The sequence below is a fragment of the Hyperoodon ampullatus genome (assembly GCF_949752795.1).
Source record: "Hyperoodon ampullatus genome assembly, chromosome: 11".
NCBI lineage: Eukaryota > Metazoa > Chordata > Mammalia > Artiodactyla > Ziphiidae > Hyperoodon > Hyperoodon ampullatus.
The window spans coordinates 53920032-53938035 of record NC_136924.1 but is presented as its reverse complement, the minus strand read 5'-3'; the positions used below and the strand labels follow the sequence as shown (position 1 = coordinate 53938035).

Below are 18004 nucleotides of genomic sequence, written 5' to 3'. Positions count from 1 at the left end.
CATCTTTGCATGAATGTGTGGATGTGTGCTCCTATATTGGCCAAATGGATTTTTCCTACTGTCCTGTCGACTTTTTTCCATGTCAGCATGTCTCGGGGTTTGGGGTTTGGGAATCTGATCTGGGAAGGGGGGATGAGCAGCCCCATGATCCCTCAACACCAGAGGCCCTCCCGTGGAGGCAGAGTGATGATGTAGTGTTGTTTAAGGCATTGCAACATCATATGAGAAGTGGAACCAGGTGACCACGGAGGTCCCTTTAATTCCGATGCATCTGATTCCAGACAACTTTGCATAGCAACCCAGACATAATTAAGTGGTTGTTGATGTGTTTTGAAGGTTGTTGTTTGAGGCACATTTCCCAACCTTTCTGTGTCTCAGTTTCCTCACCTGTAAAATGAGGGTAACGATAGTACCTATAAAGGGTTGCAGTGGGCGTGGACGGGATAGCACGTAGGAAGCTCTTCGTGGGTGACACGTGGTATGTGTTCAGTCAGTGCTGGCGGTCGTGGTGAAGGTCAACCTTCTGGTTCTTGTTGGAGGACCCCATCCAGGACACTTTGGTCCTCAGATGGCCCATCTGGCTCTGTGGGGTCAGTTTCAACTGTCTCCCCAGCTCCCAGCCTTGCTCCTGACCTAAAACTCCCCTGATGGAGGGAAGCGCTCCCACCCTTGAAACTCCATCCCACAGTCGGTTCAGCTGGACATCAGGGCAACCCTGGCCAGACCCCACTCCCACCCTGATAGGTCTGGCCTCGCCCAGGGTCCCATCCTGGAAGGGACAGACCTTCCAATCCCAAACTCTGAGGCACCATTGCTTTCTGCCCGGCCAGGGACACTCTCCTTTATTCCCTAAACTACCTGGGGTCCAGGATATGTCCCCGTGCTCCCAGTCCAGGGAGGGTGAGGATTCTGGCTGGCAGTGGCTCAACCTCTGCTTTCCGGTTGTACAAATGACATCTATGCAAACAAAGGGCTCCTACTCCCTTTAAGCGGGCTTCCTTCCTGGAGAAAATGGCGAGGCTTACCCCCCCCTTGTGCTAGTGGTGTGAGTCCCTTGCAAGGTGGGGATTGCCCCACCTTGCAGCTGCGCACCCTGGGGGGCCTGAAAATTAAAATCTGAGAACTTGGAAGGGATCATTAGCTCCAACCCCATCGTTTCAAAGATGGGAAAACTGAAGACAGGATAGAGGAAGAAAGTTCCACTGTTAAAAAGGATGGAGGATGTGCTCACCCCGACTCCACCCCAGGAAAAATTACTGCAGCGCGGTCTCAATTGTTCATCAGTTTTGCCTTTTCCTATGAGACTTCCTTTTTGAGAGGCCTGAGAATCTCCAGGCAGTGCTCTTTCTGGAAAGGGCATTTTACTTAGAAGATTTTACCTTTATTAGGAGGGAAAACTTGGCAGCCCTACGTGGCTGCATCTCTGCTCCCAGACCTGGGAAGATGGGAGCCCTGAGAGCCTTGTCTCTCCCTGGGGAGGGGTCCCTGGGGGAGAGAAGTGTAAGAGGGATGAAGGGAGAGAGAAATGATGGTCCTTTGGCTGCCTTTAAGAGGCCTCATACACCTGGAGCCTGGGAGAACCTGAAAGAGGTAAAACCTGAGATGCTGACTCAGTAAGAGTTAAAGGCCCATTTGCGTGACATTTCAAGGGTGATGTGGCTACGTGTGGCTTGATGTAGTAAGAACAACACTTGTTTCTGACCTATGCCTCCTAGATCCCTCCTTCTGGTACCCCAAGGCTTGCTTAAGCACTTCCTGTTTGTCTAACACATAATGACCATCTTACTATGTTCCTCACGCTGAGCACCTGGAGTTCAAATATGGAGCCAGTTGAGGCCCTTGGAAGGTCAAGACCCTGGCTTGCGGGTAGGTGGATGTTTCAAAGGCGTCACCCAGAGATGAGCTCATGAGTGCTCCCCACCTGGACAGAGAACCCCCCACACTAGACCCAAGTTGCTGTGCCTGCTTGCATGACCTATTTTCTAGCTACAAACAGCTAGCATTCCTTGTTCTAAACATCTGGCATTACCTGCCTGCTTAGTTCCCTTGCCTCTGGCTTCAAACAGCTGTTGGGCTTACCCGCTCTCCACCTCCTTCCACCTGGAAGGATCTGGAGGCACCAGATCCACAAGTTCTGATGTCTTTAAAAGGATCAGCCTGGGCAACAAAGCTCATTTGGGAGCTGTGATATTCATGTTGACTCTAGTGAAAGTCCAACAGCCAATCCCCTCTTGGCCTCCAACTGGACACCATGAAGGCCTGTGTTCCCCTGATAGTGGCCGTGCTCTGCGGCCTGGCCTGGGCTGGTAAGTCACTACTGGTGGGGATGACAGGAGTCCTGCCGAGAGTTGGGGGACTTGGGAGAGTGTGAGGGTAGTGAGAAGAGAGAGAGCCAGCTGTGTCCTAAAGCCATGGACACCTTAGACCAGGCCTGGTCTGAGGCAGGAGTTGCCTCTGGAGTGGATTGGGCTGTGTGAAGGGAGCTGCAGAGCTGATGGACCGATGTCATGGAAGCCCCTTCTTGATGACTTGGAAGATGAGCCCCAAGCATCCCTTAGTCCAACCTGACTTTTGATCTCACCAAGGTTTTGTTTTCTGGGGCCACTGTAGAACGTAAAGCTGGGCTGTGGCTGACTGGCTTTGAGTGGCCTGGTCGCCCTTGGTCACTTCCTCTGCTACCTGGGGGTAGGTGAGTTGTCTGGGTGGGACCTTTCCCTGGACATAGGCTTAGAAGGAGGGCAGGCTCCGGGGAAACTGGAAGAGCCCCTGACCAGGAGGCAGGTCATGTGGTCAGAGGAATCAGTCTTGTCCCGTGTTAGAGGACCTAAAGCAGAGAAGGGTCCTGGCCCCCAGGTACTAGCGATGCAGGGACAGGACCTGTGGCTAAGGATGGGAACATTTTCCTGTTCAGCAGCTGGCAGATGCGGATGCTGATGTGTTAATTAGTGGTTACTGGGTGAGTAGGGAAAGTGCCAAGGGAGGGGGTTGGGCTGAGGGATGTGGGGGGAATCCTCTGCCCAAGGAGAAAGAATCCCACTCAGGTTTTTCCTACATAGGACTGTCGTAAGGGTGAAATAAGATAATGTACAAGAAGCACCCTACATGGAGTGAGATCTCAATAAATTGGGTCTTTGATTATGTAAAGATAAATACATATAAAATAATTTATAATATTTATAAGTATATTTAGACCATATTAATTCTATTAATATAACAAGTATTTATTTATATAAAATAATTTATATAAACATAAAATTTACTCTTGGAATCATTTCCAGTCAGGTTGTGGATAGGAGACCCCTAACAGGATTCCTAAATGGAAAACGTTGGGAGGGGAAAGCCATTCCCAGGCCTCCCACGCTGGATGGGATCGTGTACCCCCTCTCCAGCACACATGGCAGAGAGCTGGGCCCCGGGGTGGTGCGGAGCTCTGGGTAGGGAGTGAGGGAGGGTGTGAGAGCCTCTAGCTTACTGTGAAGGAGTGGTGTGGGGTTGAGGCGTTGCAGTCTCAGGAGAGGAGAGCAACTGGAGACATTTGATCCTTGGGGGACATCCCTGAGGGCAGAGGCCAAGGTGGCTTCAGAAGGGCAGATGGAGCCCTTGCCCCTGGGGCTGGTGGTCTGATCCTGCTGTGGGATTGATGGGGAAGAGAGGGTCCAGGGGGTAATGCCTCCTTCTTTCCTAAAGTGGGAGGAAGAGGCTCGGTTCTTGTCTGTCCTATCCCAACATCTCAGAAATTAGATGCAGGAGTATGAATAGCATGGGAGCCAATCTTGGGTCCCTGGTTGTTTCAAGTGAATTGAAGCAGGAATCTGGTCCTGGAAGTGAATCTTCTTGGTTGGCTAGGTGTCCATGGAAACAGCATCTGAGGCCCCCAGAGAAGCACAGATGTAGGAGTCCCCAACCATCAGAGGGGCTGAGGGCTGGCATATAGGGACACCCAGGTTTGGGACCAAGTTTCTTGGTGGGCAGTGTGGTTAGGGACTGGGTGTTGAGTCATACTGAAGAGTTGGAGTGTACGGAGAAATTTACCCCTTCGTGTAGGGATGGGGGCTGGTGATACGCTCTTCCCGGGGAATGGAGAGGGTACCTCTGTCCAGGAGAAGAAAGGCCAAAATGGAGTAAGGCAGAAAGAGAGAGTCAGAGAGATGTGGCAGAGGATTGCTGGAGCAGTGATTCAGGCGCCTGGCTAGTGAGCGAGGCGCACACAGAGTGTGTGTATGAACGGGAGGTACCGGGTGGGCTCGCTGGAGTGAGTAGTCAGGGTGACACTCTGACACTCACCTGAGTGTCCCCAGAACAGCACGGGGAGGTACCTACGAGGAGAAGTCCCTCCCACTCCTCCCCTCCCCCCTCAAATCCCAAGGTCCTCTTGAAGCACATGGTGAGGTGTACAGGGAAGTGTGAAGGATCCCTGGCCTGGGGTTCCTACTGGGGACAAAGTTCTTGAACAGAGATGAAAAAGTCCACTCAGCCAGGGCCAGTGGGGCGGTGTCCTCTTGAGCTCTACAGAGCTGACTATTCACTTGCAGCCCTTCTCGACTGGTGCCAGCTGCTGGAATGGGGTGAATTCCTTCCTTGGACTCTGCTGATCTGGCCCATTAAGAACGTTGCCCTGATTTGTCTGAATTCTCTCCCTTTGGATTCTGGGTGTACTGCCAGGCTGACTGAGCAGGCAGCTGACACAGCCTTCCTCCTGGGCTGAGAACTTCTCCTTAAGGTCTTTGCATTTGGGTTCCAAGGGAGCATCATTTAAGATTCAGGGGGAGTTCCCCTAGGCTTGGAGGGACAAGTGGCCTTGGGCCTGTTCTCTTTTAGGGACAATCCACTGGATCTGCCTTTCTGGCCACATTGGAAGCCTTTACACAGTGTGAAGTTGCCTCAGGACCTGGGTTAATCCTGACGCCTCTTTGATGTAAAGAACACAGACTCATAGCGAAGATGTCAGCTAGAAACCATCAGCAACATACATGCGCTGACACCCCAGCCCAAGCGATGGCCCAGCTGAAAGCCGGGGAGGGAGTCAGCTAGATTGAGTATGTAGACAGGGAAGACTGCTCCAGCCAGTCTGGACACCTGCCACTTTGAAGATGGGCATGAAATACTGTTTATTTATCTAACATCTAAGTGGTGCTACTATGTGTCATGCAGTGTCCTAAGTGCTTTACAAAAATGAACCCATTTAATTCTTAAGAATAGACTATGAGATGGGCTCCATTATTATCACACTTTTACAGAGAAGGAAACTGAGGCAAAGAAGATCAAATAACTTGCCCAAGATCACGTAGCTAGAAAGCAGAAGAACCAGAATTCTGGCCTCGAGCAGTTTGGTGCCAGAGTTCGGGTTCTTGGTCTCTCTGCTGTGCCACCCTCATTAGCACAGTATAAACCTTAATCCCAGAATCCAAACCAGTGACTAAACCCATATCTCCCTTCTCCACCTCCACTCCAATCCAGGCTAAGTTTCGATGCTATACCTGTGTGGAATCACAACCAGGACCAAACCCCAAATCTAAGCTAAGGCAAAATTGGGATTATTTCTCCTCTCCTAGTCTTGACACATTCCTCAACCATGCAGTTTTAAACCTATTCCCATTCCTTACCCAAACAGCAACACAAAATTGTTATTTTACCAATAATTAACTCAAGCCCAAATCCTAACTTTAGCTCTTAATCTAAACCTAACCCATCCCAACCCGGGCCCCAATTAGGTTTCAGTTTCTTCATTCATACAAATTCCAGTGTTAACTGTGACTCTGACTCTGATCTTGACATTCTCCATAACCCACAGCCTGACCCTAAACCCAGTACCCACTAAATCCAAACCTCAGGAACCTCAAATGGAAACAAAGGTTCTGTTATCACCCTTAAAGCCCAGAGTGAAAGGGAAGAGCGCCCAGCCAGCTACCCCCTCCACTGTCTTTGCTGTGGCGGGCTTGTTTTTTTAGGAGTGCTGGTGGGTTTGTACCATTTCTTTCAAAATTTCTTGTCTTATGCCCCTTGTGACCAAAAGCTGGCTTCTGCAAGCCATTTGGCTGGAGTAAGGGATGTGGTCTGTGGTTACATAACAGATCTTATTCCAAAGTCCAATTCTCACCCACACCCACCTCTTTCCCCACCCTGAGCTAAACTAATCCAAACTAGAAGAGGCAGAAAGACGTGACACGGGGGTCGGGGGGAAGAGGGTGCAGAGGAGACCAAACGAAGGGGAGGGAAGAACAAAGAAGCAGGAGACATAAAAGGGACAGGATGAGAGGCAGAAGTCAGAGGGGAGAAGGCAGGTGGGATCACTGGGCGAAGGTGACTCACCATCCTCTATGTGACAGGTGAATGGTGGCCTCTGGGCTATGCCCAGCCCACAGACCTCTTTCTTCGGTCTGTCCGAATTTTTTAAAATTGGAAAATTTCACATAAAAATGAAGGCTTCTTTTGAAAAACTGGAGGCTCTGGCAACACGGAGCCTGCATCTCAACCTGGCAACAATTGGCTGGAGCTGCTAGTGGCTGCCAGTTTCAGGCAGGGCATCGTTCCCAAGTTTGTCACCGTCCCCACCTCTTTCTACTGCCTTCCTGCTTCTTGACTCATTTGTGTTACAGATCTAGCCCCGATTGGCACCTGACTTTGTGATCCTGGTCTATATTATTAGTCAGTGGGTGGCAGGTGGTGGGTGGTGGGGACGAGGCTTATGTTGTGTATGGGAGGCTGTGCGTGTACCTCTCCCTGGCAGCTAGCAATGACCTTTCCTGCCAGGTGGGGCTCCTGCCCCTGTCTGTGAACCCTCCTGCAGAGGGTGCCTTGGTGAGGAGAGTAGGATTCCCATAGAGCTAAGTTTGTGACCTTTACTGCCCATAGGCCAAATGGAGTCGTGTGCATCTCGCTGTAATGAGAAATCTGACCAGGATGCTGCTTGCCAGTGTGACCGCCGGTGTCCCCGGCACGGGGACTGCTGTGAAGACTATGAGCGCCTGTGTACAGGTGAGGTTCCTTGTGGGATGAAGGGTCTAGGAGGCACGGCAGGCCAGGCCATGACCATATCTAACCTGCCTGAAGGGCTGCTAGCCAGGGCATCCAGCAGTCCAGAGCAGGGTTCCAGACTGATGACTGGGCTCAAAGGGCCCAAACCAGGACCCTGACGAGCAGAGCAGGGGCCAGGGCTTTGGCCACCACTTGTCCTGGGTATTCTAGGATGTCTCCAACATAAGACCCCAACTTAAAATAAAGTAGACGTCATTTACCTGGAATATCTGTCTGAACTACCAGGATTAATAATATCTGGAAAATTTAAGTAATTCCAAAAAAAAGCAAAAGGATGAAAATATCATTTTAGCATGTATTACACGACAAATTATCATTTGCAAAAGTAAAAAAGTGATAGTGAACTTTCCCAACTTGCATGCCACCAGGAAGACCGCATGGCATCAGTAACTGACAATTCATACCACTCTTCCTATTGCGAGTGGACTGAGTGGTTGCACATCTCTGACCTGTCATTCCCAGGCCAGAGGTTAAATGGGACATGCATCACCCTCAAAAGCCAGTTGTTCTGCTACTCCAAGTACACAGTTTAAAATTTAAAAAACTCACTTTGAATAATTCCCTTGTTTGGATGCTTCCAATATTTTAGCCTCCCAGATAAATGGTCTTCTGCTTTGTGACATGAAGCCTTGCTAAGTTCACTGTCAAACTATGTGCCCCATGGTAGGTAATGGCCAGCAAGACCACTGCATATGGTTGTGCAGGCTGTGCACTGCACAAGCGCCCCTGGTTGAGAAGGTGAGTTGGTCCAAAGTTGAATTTGTATCCTTCACGCTAAGCCATGTGTCTTGGTGAAGAGCTTTGTCTGCTGAGAAAGGAGTACCTTTTCCTAATTTGCCCAAGAGTGGTTTCTGCTGGCCCAGCAATGTGCCCTCAGAGCTGCTTCCACCCAAAAGAATGCTGATTCAATTACACAAAAAACACCACACATACTAGCAGTTCTGCTCATCAGACCCAGGCAGGGAAACCCAGGCCCAGAGCTCAGTGCCAGAGTCAGAATCAACCCCCCTTCTTTTTTTTTTAATTAATTTTTATTGGAGTATAGTTGATTTACAATGTTGTGTTAGTTTCTGCTGTACAGTAAAGTGAATCAGTTATACATATACATACATCCACTCTTTTTTAGATTCTGTTCCCCTACAGGTCATTACAGAGTATTGAGTAGAGTTCCCTGTGCTATACAGGAGGTTCTCATTATTGATAGTTATCTATTTTATATATAGTAGTTGTATATGTCAACCCCAATCTCCCAATTTATCCCTTCTCCCCTTCCCTACAGCCGACCCCTCTTCTGCTGCCCTGTGCCCCATGTAGCAGACACAGGGAGGCCTGTGCACCTTGGACAATCAGGCTGGCATTTCAAGATAGAGACGATCCTCAGCCTAGCAGCCATTTCATCACTGTCTCTGATGTGCAACTCAGAATCCTTTTCCCACAGAAAAAATATTATAAATGATGGTTGAGACTCTAGATCAGCTCACAAAGGTCTATTTAGCATAAACGGTGGCTGAGTTTACAACCCCGGGGATTGTCAGCACTTAAAACACAGCCTGGCAGAAAGCAAGTGATCAGGAGATGTTTGTTGACTGAATGAATAACCTGCCCCACGGTTCTGATGGTAAGAACAAGATACTATCTGGTGACCGCGCTGACAGATTCTGAAGCACTTTGTAATAGTGTTGGGCTTTGGGGGGTGGTGTAGGGGTAGAATTTATTCTCCTCTGTGATGAGAGAGGAGCTCAGAGTCCCCAGCAACATTCATTCCCTCTTCTTCCTCCCCAGCCCCGCTCCACCCTTCTCTGCCCAGAGCCAAGGTTGCAGTCACTCAGCTTGCAGGCAAGGGAATGGGCCAGCAATAGGAATGTGCTTTTCTGAATGCGCCTAATTCCCAAATGCAGCCTTTGTGGCCATTGCCAAGTGTAATTGTGAAGAAAGAAGGGAATCTGGTACCTCAGGAAACAATTCTTATTCCATGAGGCCTGGGAGGAGTTCACCCTTGACTCTGGGAGTTATTACAGGTAAGGGATGTTCCTAAGTGAGGGTCTTGTCATTTGGAGAGTTCAAGCCTATCCATCTATCAATTTACATTAAATAAAAGTCATCCCGGGGGGCTTCCCTGGTGACGCAGTGCTTGAGAGTCCGCCTGCCCATGCAGGGACACGGGTTCATGCCCCAGTCCGGGAAGATCCCACATGCCGCGGAGTGGCTGGGCCCGTGAGCCATGGCCACTGAGCCTGCGCGTCCAGAGCCTGTGCGTCCGGAGCCTGTGCTCCACAACGAGAGAGGCCACAACAGTGAGAGGCCCACGTACCGCAAAGAAAAAAAAAAAAAAGTCATCCCGGGCTTCCCTGGTGGTGCAGTGGTTGAGAGTCCGCCTGCCAATGCAGGGACACGGGTTCATGCCCCAGTCCGGGAAGATCCCACATGCCGCGGAGTGGCTGGGCCCATGAGCCATGGCCGCTGAACCTGCGCGTCCGGAGCCTGTGCTCCGCAACGGGAGAGGCCACAACAGTGAGAGGCCCGCGTACCACAAAAAAAAAAAAAAAAAAAAAGAAAGAAAAGTCATCCCAACCTCAGAGTTTTCAGCCCAGAAGAGACCACCTCCTGCCCACCACCTCCCCTTTCTACAGATGAGCACACTGGGTACCAGAAGGGTAAATGGTGAGGAGGGTTATCGCCTGGGGATGTTCTTTCACTTCTGTGAACAGTTTTCAATCCCCCTGTCTTACATTTTCAGATTTTCTCCTCCTTCACCTGGTACTTGTTCAATGTACCCTTGCCCGTTTTGTATTTTCTTCCACTGCACATGCTTGTCCCCGAAGCTGGGAGGACTGAGAATCAGTGATAAAGAGGAGGGGCCCCTCGGGGATGTTTGGTGACTTTACTTCTCTGACCTACAGCTGACGAGGACCCCAAAGAGTCAGAGCCATTCCTGGAGCTGGAAGAAGAGATGGAGGGGGCCCCGGCTAGTGGTGAGTCTGCCTCCCCAGAGGGGGGCCTTCGGGATAAAGATGAGGGACGTGAGAGGAGGACGAGGAGGGGGCAGCCATGTGAGCGGCCACAGGCCCAGGCCGAAGCCAGATGGGACCCCAAATCCAGCGCCTGGAGGTGGTGAGAGCAGCTCGCTGGACTCTTGGGGTCTGGGAGGGAGGAAGCCCTAGGGCCTCAGTGACCTGGGGGGAAGGCAGGAAAGAGTCCGAGGCCTGCTGAGAGGGAGAGGGAAGGGGAAGAGATTTTATTTTTAGAGAGGGAAGATTATAAAAACAACAGGCCAGAAAGTAGAGTTCAGCACCAGAAAGGACTTCCTGACTGTGAAGGGTGTGCACCAATTAGGCTTGTTTGTTTTCCTTCCCTGGAGTTCTTCAATAGGAAGCATCAGGAAAGCAAGGCTGGGCCGGGGGGGTGGGGTGGGGGCCGGGGGGTTCATGGAGTGGGCACGGCCTGGCCGCTGCGAAGAGCGACCCCTAGAGGTCAGACCAGGACACACCTCCCCTCTGTCCTCTCAGACTTGTACTCGGCACCCAACCCCTGCCAGGGCCGCTGCCTGGAAGCCTTAGACAAGCACCACCTATGCCACTGCAACGCCCGCTGCCCAGAGTTTGGAAACTGCTGCGAGGGTTTCGAGAGCCTGTGTGGCCATGGTCAGTCTCCTGCTCCCTTTAGCATAGCCCCAGAGGCAGAGGAACTCTCTAGAGCAATAGCTCTCCCAGTGTGGTCCCTGGACCAGCACCACGAGCATCATCTGGGAATTTATTAGAAATGGAAACTCTAGGGCTCACCCCGGACCCATTGAATCAGAAACTCTGGGGGTGGGGCCCACCAATCTGTTCTCACAAGCCCTCCAGACAATTCTGATGCGTGCCAAAGTGTGAGAAATTTCCTAGGGGCAGGGGGCAGTGTGGATATTTCATGGACGTTCTGTGGGCAAGGCCATGTGCTGAACTAAGGATCCTTTAGGCCCCTAGGCCCCTGCCCTACAACCACTAGGGCGCCTGATTGCAGCCCCTCTCCCCCGCTGCTGGCTTCTGGAAGGTGCCCAGGAGGGGATGCACACAGACAGCTGCTTGCCCCCTGGCCTCCCTCGGGCTCTGAAATACCCCTCCCCCAATTCCTCCCAGAGGGCTTCTCCCACATCAGCGATGCCATAACCAAGGAGGAACCGCAGAGCATCTCTGAGAAGATCTATAGGGCAGACACCAACAAAGCCCAGAAGGAAGATATTGTTCTCAATAGCCAAAACTGCATCTCGCCCTCGGAGACCAGAGACCAAGTAGACCGCTGCCCAGAGCCGTGAGTTCCCTTCAAGACTCTTCCTGCAGTCTGTCCCCCAGCTTTGCTCGCTTTGGTGCCTCAGCTCTTTTCTCCTCAAGGCAGGCAGGACCAAAGGGAGAGGGAAAAACTAGGTCTCCAGAGACAGATAAAGCCATCTTGAGGACCTGTGGGGATCCATTTGGGAGGGTTTCTGGGATTGGCTGGGCTGAGAATAGAACTGACCTTCCAAGAGATGAAGTGGAAGAAAAGAGGGACCTCATGCATTGTCCCCAAGAGTATGTGAAGTCCCCACTCTGCCTCTGAACCCAACCCTCTCATGCCTGCCCCTGCATCTGGAAGTTCTGGAGGGGTTTCTGCTCCACGTGCAGGCCTCTCACTGGGCCTCCCTCTACCTGCCCCAGTCTCTTTACGTATGTCAATGAGAAGCTCTTCTCCAAGCCGACCTACGCCGCCTTCATCAACCTCCTTGACAACTACCAGCGGGCCACGGGCCACGGGGAGCACTTCACAGCCCAGCAGCTGGCTGAGCAGGACACCTTCCTCAGAGAGGTTATGAAGACGGCCGTCATGAAGGAACTCTACGGCTTCCTCCACCAGCAGAGTGAATGAGGCCGTGAGGCCTCGCCCAGGCCCCGAGAGAGAGGGAGGCCCTGCTGAGGACGCGTTGTGCCCGCAGCGGGCCAGGCACCCCTGGGGGCTCCACGGTGGGCAGGTTAAGAGAGCAGGTGGGGACTAGGTGGAGGCCAGTGTACCTCTGGGAGGGGACAGAGAGGGGCCTAGAAGAGACCACAGACCCAAGCAGGAGCTGAAAAATCCTCTGTCCGGCTTCGAAGTCAACCCATCTTTTGACCTAATCTTAGCCGCCTGGTTTACCTCCCCACTTGCTGCTTCAGTCTCAGGGTTCTCTGCAGGCCGTGAGTCATCCCGCTCCCCCTCACCCCCCAGGGCACTCCTCTGCCACCTGAGTTGATCCCGTACTCAGCACCACTTTGCGGGCACGTAGGGTCCCTGCCCCCGCTCCCTCATCGGGCACTAAGTCCAGGAAGGAGGCCGGCCCATTCCACATTTTTGCTGGGGAAACAGCAACAGAAAATCAACAAAGGTTCAGAGGGGGACGTTATACTGGGAAGGGTTCTGGTTGGAGAGACTCCAGATACAGATACATGTGAATCAGACCAAAAAAGGTTTGGGCCGCAGGACTTCTTGGCATGCGGTGTGTTTGTTAGTGTCCTCCAGATTCCTTTCCTGAACTCCGGGCAGCTGGGCCTTGCCTGGGGGTGGCTCCATCCTGGTCATCCCTTGCTGGCCGTGGGATCGCCTCTGCTCAGAGCCGTTGCATTCTATCCTCCAGTGGCCCCGTTAAGAGTTAGTAACACTGTTTTTAGGTAAAGCCGGTGACACACAAGCAAGCCCTGTGAAGAGGGCGCGATCCTGCACCGCCCCCTGGTGTTCGCTTTGTAGTAAACACAGGAGAGGATCTTGGAGGTCGACACTGAGCCCTAGTCCAGGCTGTTCCACTACCCATCCGGTCTTCACCTCTCTCCCTGTCCAAATGCCACTTATCCTTAAAGTTCTAGCTCACATTCCACCTCATTTATGAAGTTGCACTTGCTGCAGCTCACAGCTGGCTTTCAGAGTCTCTTCAGAGGTCAAGGGTTTGGAGTGTGTCCTAAAATAGCCTTGGGCCAGAGAGACTTGGTTTCACTTGCTAATGATGCATGTGACCCTGGGCCGTTTGACCCTCAGACCCCAACTGAGCCTTGTCTGTGCAATGGGGTCTTGGGGGATTCATGCATATAAAGCACTCAGTGGAAAGCCTGGCACTCGGTAAGCTGTAGCCATTCAGATTGTGAAGGCGTTCTCTGTTATATTGTGTTCTTAGTCTTGTTTTCCAATTGTGTGGTTTTAAAAAAATGTTTATTGGGCTTCCCTGGTGGCGCAGTGGTTGGGAGTCCGCCTGCCGATGTAGGGGACACGGGATCGTGCCCCGGTCCAGGAGGATCCCACGTGCTGTGGAGCGGCTGGGCCTGTGGGCCATGGCTGCTGGGCCTGCGTGTCCGGAACCTGCGCGTCCAGAGCCTGTGCTCCACAACGGGAGAGGCCACAACAGTGAGAGGCCCGCGTACCGCAAAAAAAAAAAAAAAAAAAGTTTATTTATTGTATTTTATTTTTAGTTTTGGCTGCGTGGGGTCTTAGTTGTGGCACGCGGGCTCTTCGTTGAGGTGCGTGAGCTTCTCTCTAGTTGTGGCGTGTGGGCTCAGTAGTTGCGGTGCGTGGGCTCTCTAGTTGTGGCACGCAGGCTCAGTAGTTGCCCCTCGGCATGTAGGATCTTAGTTCCCTGACCGGGGATCGAACCCCCATCCCCTGCATTGGAAGGCGGATTCTTAACCACTGGACCACCAGGGAAATCCCCCAACTGTGTTTTAAGTCCTTGAAAAGAGGGAATATGCCTGGTATCTCTTTAGTGTCCTCTACACACAATTCTGGGCAGTGAACTGTTGATAGTTGATAGCCCCCTAATTCAGATCCCCAGCCCTGACATTTCCCTGCCTGCCTAACTGGCATCTACTCAGAACTTAGTGTAAAGAGAACTCACGGTTCCCGCCTCTTCCTCCAGACCTGCTCCTTCCTCATCTTCCCCATCTCATAAATGACCCCATAATTCATCCAGTTGCTCAGGCCCAAAGCCCAGGGGTTATATTTGATTCTTCTCTTTACCTCACCACTCCCCACCTCCATCTCCTCCACCAGGAGCGCCTGGTAACAACCTGACGTGAAGAATCAACGTGAGGATTGAAAGCACTCAAACAGTGCCAGGCACACAGAACATACTCAGTAAATCTAAACTATTTTTCTTATTATTAAAGTTTGACTGAGCTCCAACGTTCTTTGCATGGGCTGGCAGCTGCCTGCCTCTCAGACCTCCTCTCCTACCACTCTCCCCTCCTGCTGGCTGTGCTCCAGCTACATGGGCCCTCAGCTCTTTAAACACCAAGCTCAAGGTGTCCTGGAGCCTTTGCACTTGCTGTTCCTTCTAAGTGGAAGGCTCTTTCCCCCAGGTCTTTGCATGACTGACTCCTTACCCTTCAGGTCTCTGATCAGTGCTACCTTCTCAGAGAGGCCTTTCTAGAAAAGCTCCCACCCGAACCCCACCTCCAGGCATCATGGGATAATCTGCTTCATTTTCTTCATAGCACTTATCTGAAATCATACTGTTTATTGTTTATTTGTTTATTATCTGTCTCCTCCACTGGAATATAAACTATAAAGACAGGAATCTTGTCCTTGTGATTCCCTGATGAATCCTCAGCCTTTAGATCTGGGCCTGGCACAAAACAGGGGCCCCATAGAATCTATGGCATAGATAATTGCTGAGCGAACAACTGACTATGTTGTCTGAACCCACCTGTCTCTTGTCACGCTGGAGCAGGTGGCCCTTCCTTGCTTTCCAGGATCTGGCCCTGCCTTCCCCTCTCCTCAGTCCTCTGTGTTCCTCTCCCCAGACCGCTACAGCACAGAACAGCAGTTCGTCAACGACTTGAAAAACATGTGGTTTGGGCTGTATTCAAGAGGCAAAGAAGAGGGGCACTCAGGTGGCTTTGAACATGTCTTCTCAGGTGGGATTGCTCTGCTTGGGAAGAAAGAGTTGGAGGGATGAAGAGAGATGCTTCCCTCAGGCGCAGGGCAGCATCAGCACCGATGAATCAGCAGTCAAGCCAGCTCGCAGGGCAGGGCACGTCTACTCCCTGGCCAAGAGGGAGGGGACTGAGGGGCCATTTTTTTTTTTTTTTTTTTGCAGTACGTGGGCCTCTCACTGTTGTGGCCTCTCCCATCGCGGAGCACAGGCTCCGGACGCGCAGGCTCAGCAGCCATGGCTCACGGGCCCAGTCGCTCCGCGGCATGTGGGATCCTCCCGGACAGGGGCACGAACCCGCGTCCTCCGCATCGGCAGGCGGACCCTCAACCACTGCGCCACCAGGGAAGCCCCGAGGGGCCATTTTTGAGGACCAGTTTCTTCTGGATTATCAGAGGGAGAAAGAAGCCCAGATACTGGGGCTCCCAAGGTGCACACATAAGAAGAGAGATGTGTTTGAGGCCCTGGCTGTCTACCTCTCAATGGTCCTCTTCCAGGGCTTGGTCAGCTGCTTCCTAAGGAGGCCATGATCTTTTTCTGCATTGCCCCACCCTGTAAAGCTCCCACCAAGTCTGGCTTGCTCCTAGGGAAATGGCTAGAGGAGTATCTCAGATTGGCCCAGGGTTAGTGGGGAGAAGGAACTCTCCTAAGGGCTTCAGCTGAAATGGGAGTTGTGTGTGTGGGGGGGGTGGTGGGGTGGTGGGGGAGCTTTCTGAGGTGAGAGTTAGGGACGTGAGGGACTCCGGGAAGTTGGGGTGGACATTCTAGGAATAAGAGACTGGAGAAGGGGTACAGCCTTGGCACGGGAGTGGGGAAAGAGGTCGGAGGGGAGGCCCAGATCATCCACCTTGATCTGTTTATTACAGGGAAAGTCAAAAAAGGCAAGGTCACTGGCTTCCATAACTGGATTCACTTCTACATGCAGGAGAAGGAGGGCCTGGTGGACTATTACAGTCACATCTGTGACTGGCCTGTGAGTACTGAGTGCTGACCCCGTGGGCTGGAAAAGCCTCGTCAGTACCCAGATGTCCTGTCCTCATTCTGAATTCCAAACAGGCAGACTTGTCTCCCACCCTGACCCTCTTGGCAGCCTAACGGGGATCGTGAATAGGACTTCCCTATTTGCTGGAAAGAGGGTTTAGCCAGCCAGGATATGCTTCCAAACAGTGAAGGCTCCTGAGCTGCAGGGGGCAGGGGGCAGAGGGCATCCTCTCTGGATGGGAGAGTGTGGGCAGGGGAGAATCCTTAGAGGGGAAAACCAAAGACCTGAATTTCCTTAGAATGTGGTGTCAGCTGAAGTTTCAGTCTGGCTAGTCTGAGTTAAACTTCTTATATTTTTATAAAAAAAAAAAAAAGAAGCTTTTGCTGCCCTGAGCCTGGAAACAATTTGGGGGCAATAAGGTGTCCTTCTCTTCCGCATGTGAGGGCCACAGGGAACAGTTATGTCCTTGCTCCCCTGGCACCAGGCACATGGATGCTGACTGTGGCCTTCCTGGGAGATGCGAGCTGGCGGCTCCAGAGAGAGGGTGTGAGCAGGACTCAGATACCCTAGCAGGGCAGACTGCATCCTCTGTCGATTTAAAGAATCCAGTCTCCCCAGAAAGCTCACACAGACCCCCACGGGCCCTCGACAAATCCTAGCCAACCCTCTGTGCGACTCTGCACTGTGGCACTCACCAGACCCCCTTTACCGCCCCTTCTCTCCGCAGGGGGATTCTTACCCCGATGTGTTGGCCTTGCAGTTCACCTGGAACGGCTACTACAAGGAAATGAGTTCAACTTTCATCGGCAGCAGCCCCGAGTTTGAGTTTGCACTTTACTCCCTGTGCTTCATCGCCAGGCCAGGCAAAGTGTAAGTCCTGGTGGCTCAGGAGGGCTTGGACACATCACTGTTCTGGGCCTTGGTTTTCTGTCTTGGGACGTGAAGCTGTTGATTAGATCAGTCGTGTGGCTGCCAACCTTCATCCCAGCAGCAGAACCACATCCCCTCCCTCCTCCAAGTGCAATGTACGCAGGAGCTTAATATACGAAACAGTTAGAAATGGAGTTGCCCTGGGGCTGCAAGCCTCTCTATTTGGCCCCTGAGGCTGTCTGGGGGAACCCTGGAGCCCCAGAGAGTATAGTTAGAAATCACTGGCCCTCATCTTCTCTAACATTTGAGGACTCTGGGCCCAACCACTTCTGAAACCCTAAGCAGACATTTAGTTTCTGGGGGTTTCAGCTCTAGAGTTGGATTTGAGAATATTCCTGTAGGACAGATGAGGAGCAGTACTCTCTAAGAAGATAGAAAATAAGACAGATTTTGAAAGGGCCCTCTGCACGTGGGGAGCCAGAGGCAGAGGCTGAAGCAAGCTGTGGCAGCTCCCTTAGAGGCTAAGACAGGGTGGAGCCCTTCTGCGTGGGCTGAATTTGATCCTTCCAGCTTTGGGGACGGAGGTGGAGTGAAGCAGGTCCCTATGATTTGCTGATCTTTCCCCACAGGTGCCAGTTAAGCCTGGGTGGACATCCCTTGGCCATCCAGACCTATACCTGGGACAAGTCAACCTACGGAAAGAAGTACATCAACACAGCCTACGTGGTGTCTTCTACCCAATAGAGCTTCGAGCTAGAAAGGGGCGTGAGGGCAGTGAGAGCTCTTGTCGAACTGAGATGCTATTTGCTCTGCGCTGGAGGGGGAGGGAATAGAGGAGACCGGGAGGCACTCCCCAATCCAGAAATGCCCACATGAGAAAGAGAGAAAAGATACAAATTAGAGAAACAGTCAAATCTTTGTCCTCCAGCATTTTGGACACAGAAGGTGGGGACCCTCAATAGCTCTTTGCCCTGCTGGGAGGTGGAACCGTGAATAAGTCCTTGAGGTCTCCAGGCCTCATGTTTCCTTTTAATGCAAAGGGAACGGGTTTGCCCCATTTCCTCTTTTGGGGGTTGGTGAGAAGGCAAACCTGATGACATTCTTACTGTGAAGATGTTTTCAATTGTTCTTAGGAAGAATGGCTGATAGAAATTCAAGGTTACCCTAATGGCTGTTATTGTACACAGCTCTGCAAACTGTAATCACCCCCA

At 51.9% G+C, this 18004-nt stretch overlaps 1 protein-coding gene across 4 annotated transcripts; it reads left to right on the top strand.

The window, feature by feature from the left end:
* Positions 1-2251: 2251 nt before the first annotated feature.
* On the top strand, positions 2252-18004 carry ENDOU (endonuclease, poly(U) specific; the record flags this gene model as incomplete). Of its 4 annotated transcripts, none has more annotated exons than XM_079714154.1 (10): positions 2252-2306; positions 6853-6969; positions 9936-10007; positions 10542-10676; positions 11154-11325; positions 11709-11908; positions 14811-14924; positions 15808-15914; positions 16651-16793; positions 17423-18004. In XM_079714154.1, 10 exons carry the CDS (start codon positions 2252-2254, stop codon positions 17535-17537), a joined length of 1230 nt encoding a protein of 409 aa, XP_079570280.1. In that variant the 3' UTR covers positions 17538-18004. The 4 variants fall into 4 exon arrangements, with proteins under 4 accessions (XP_079570280.1, XP_079570279.1, XP_079570281.1 ...); XM_079714153.1 differs by having other exon boundaries at positions 6853-6975; XM_079714155.1 differs by lacking the exon at positions 6853-6969.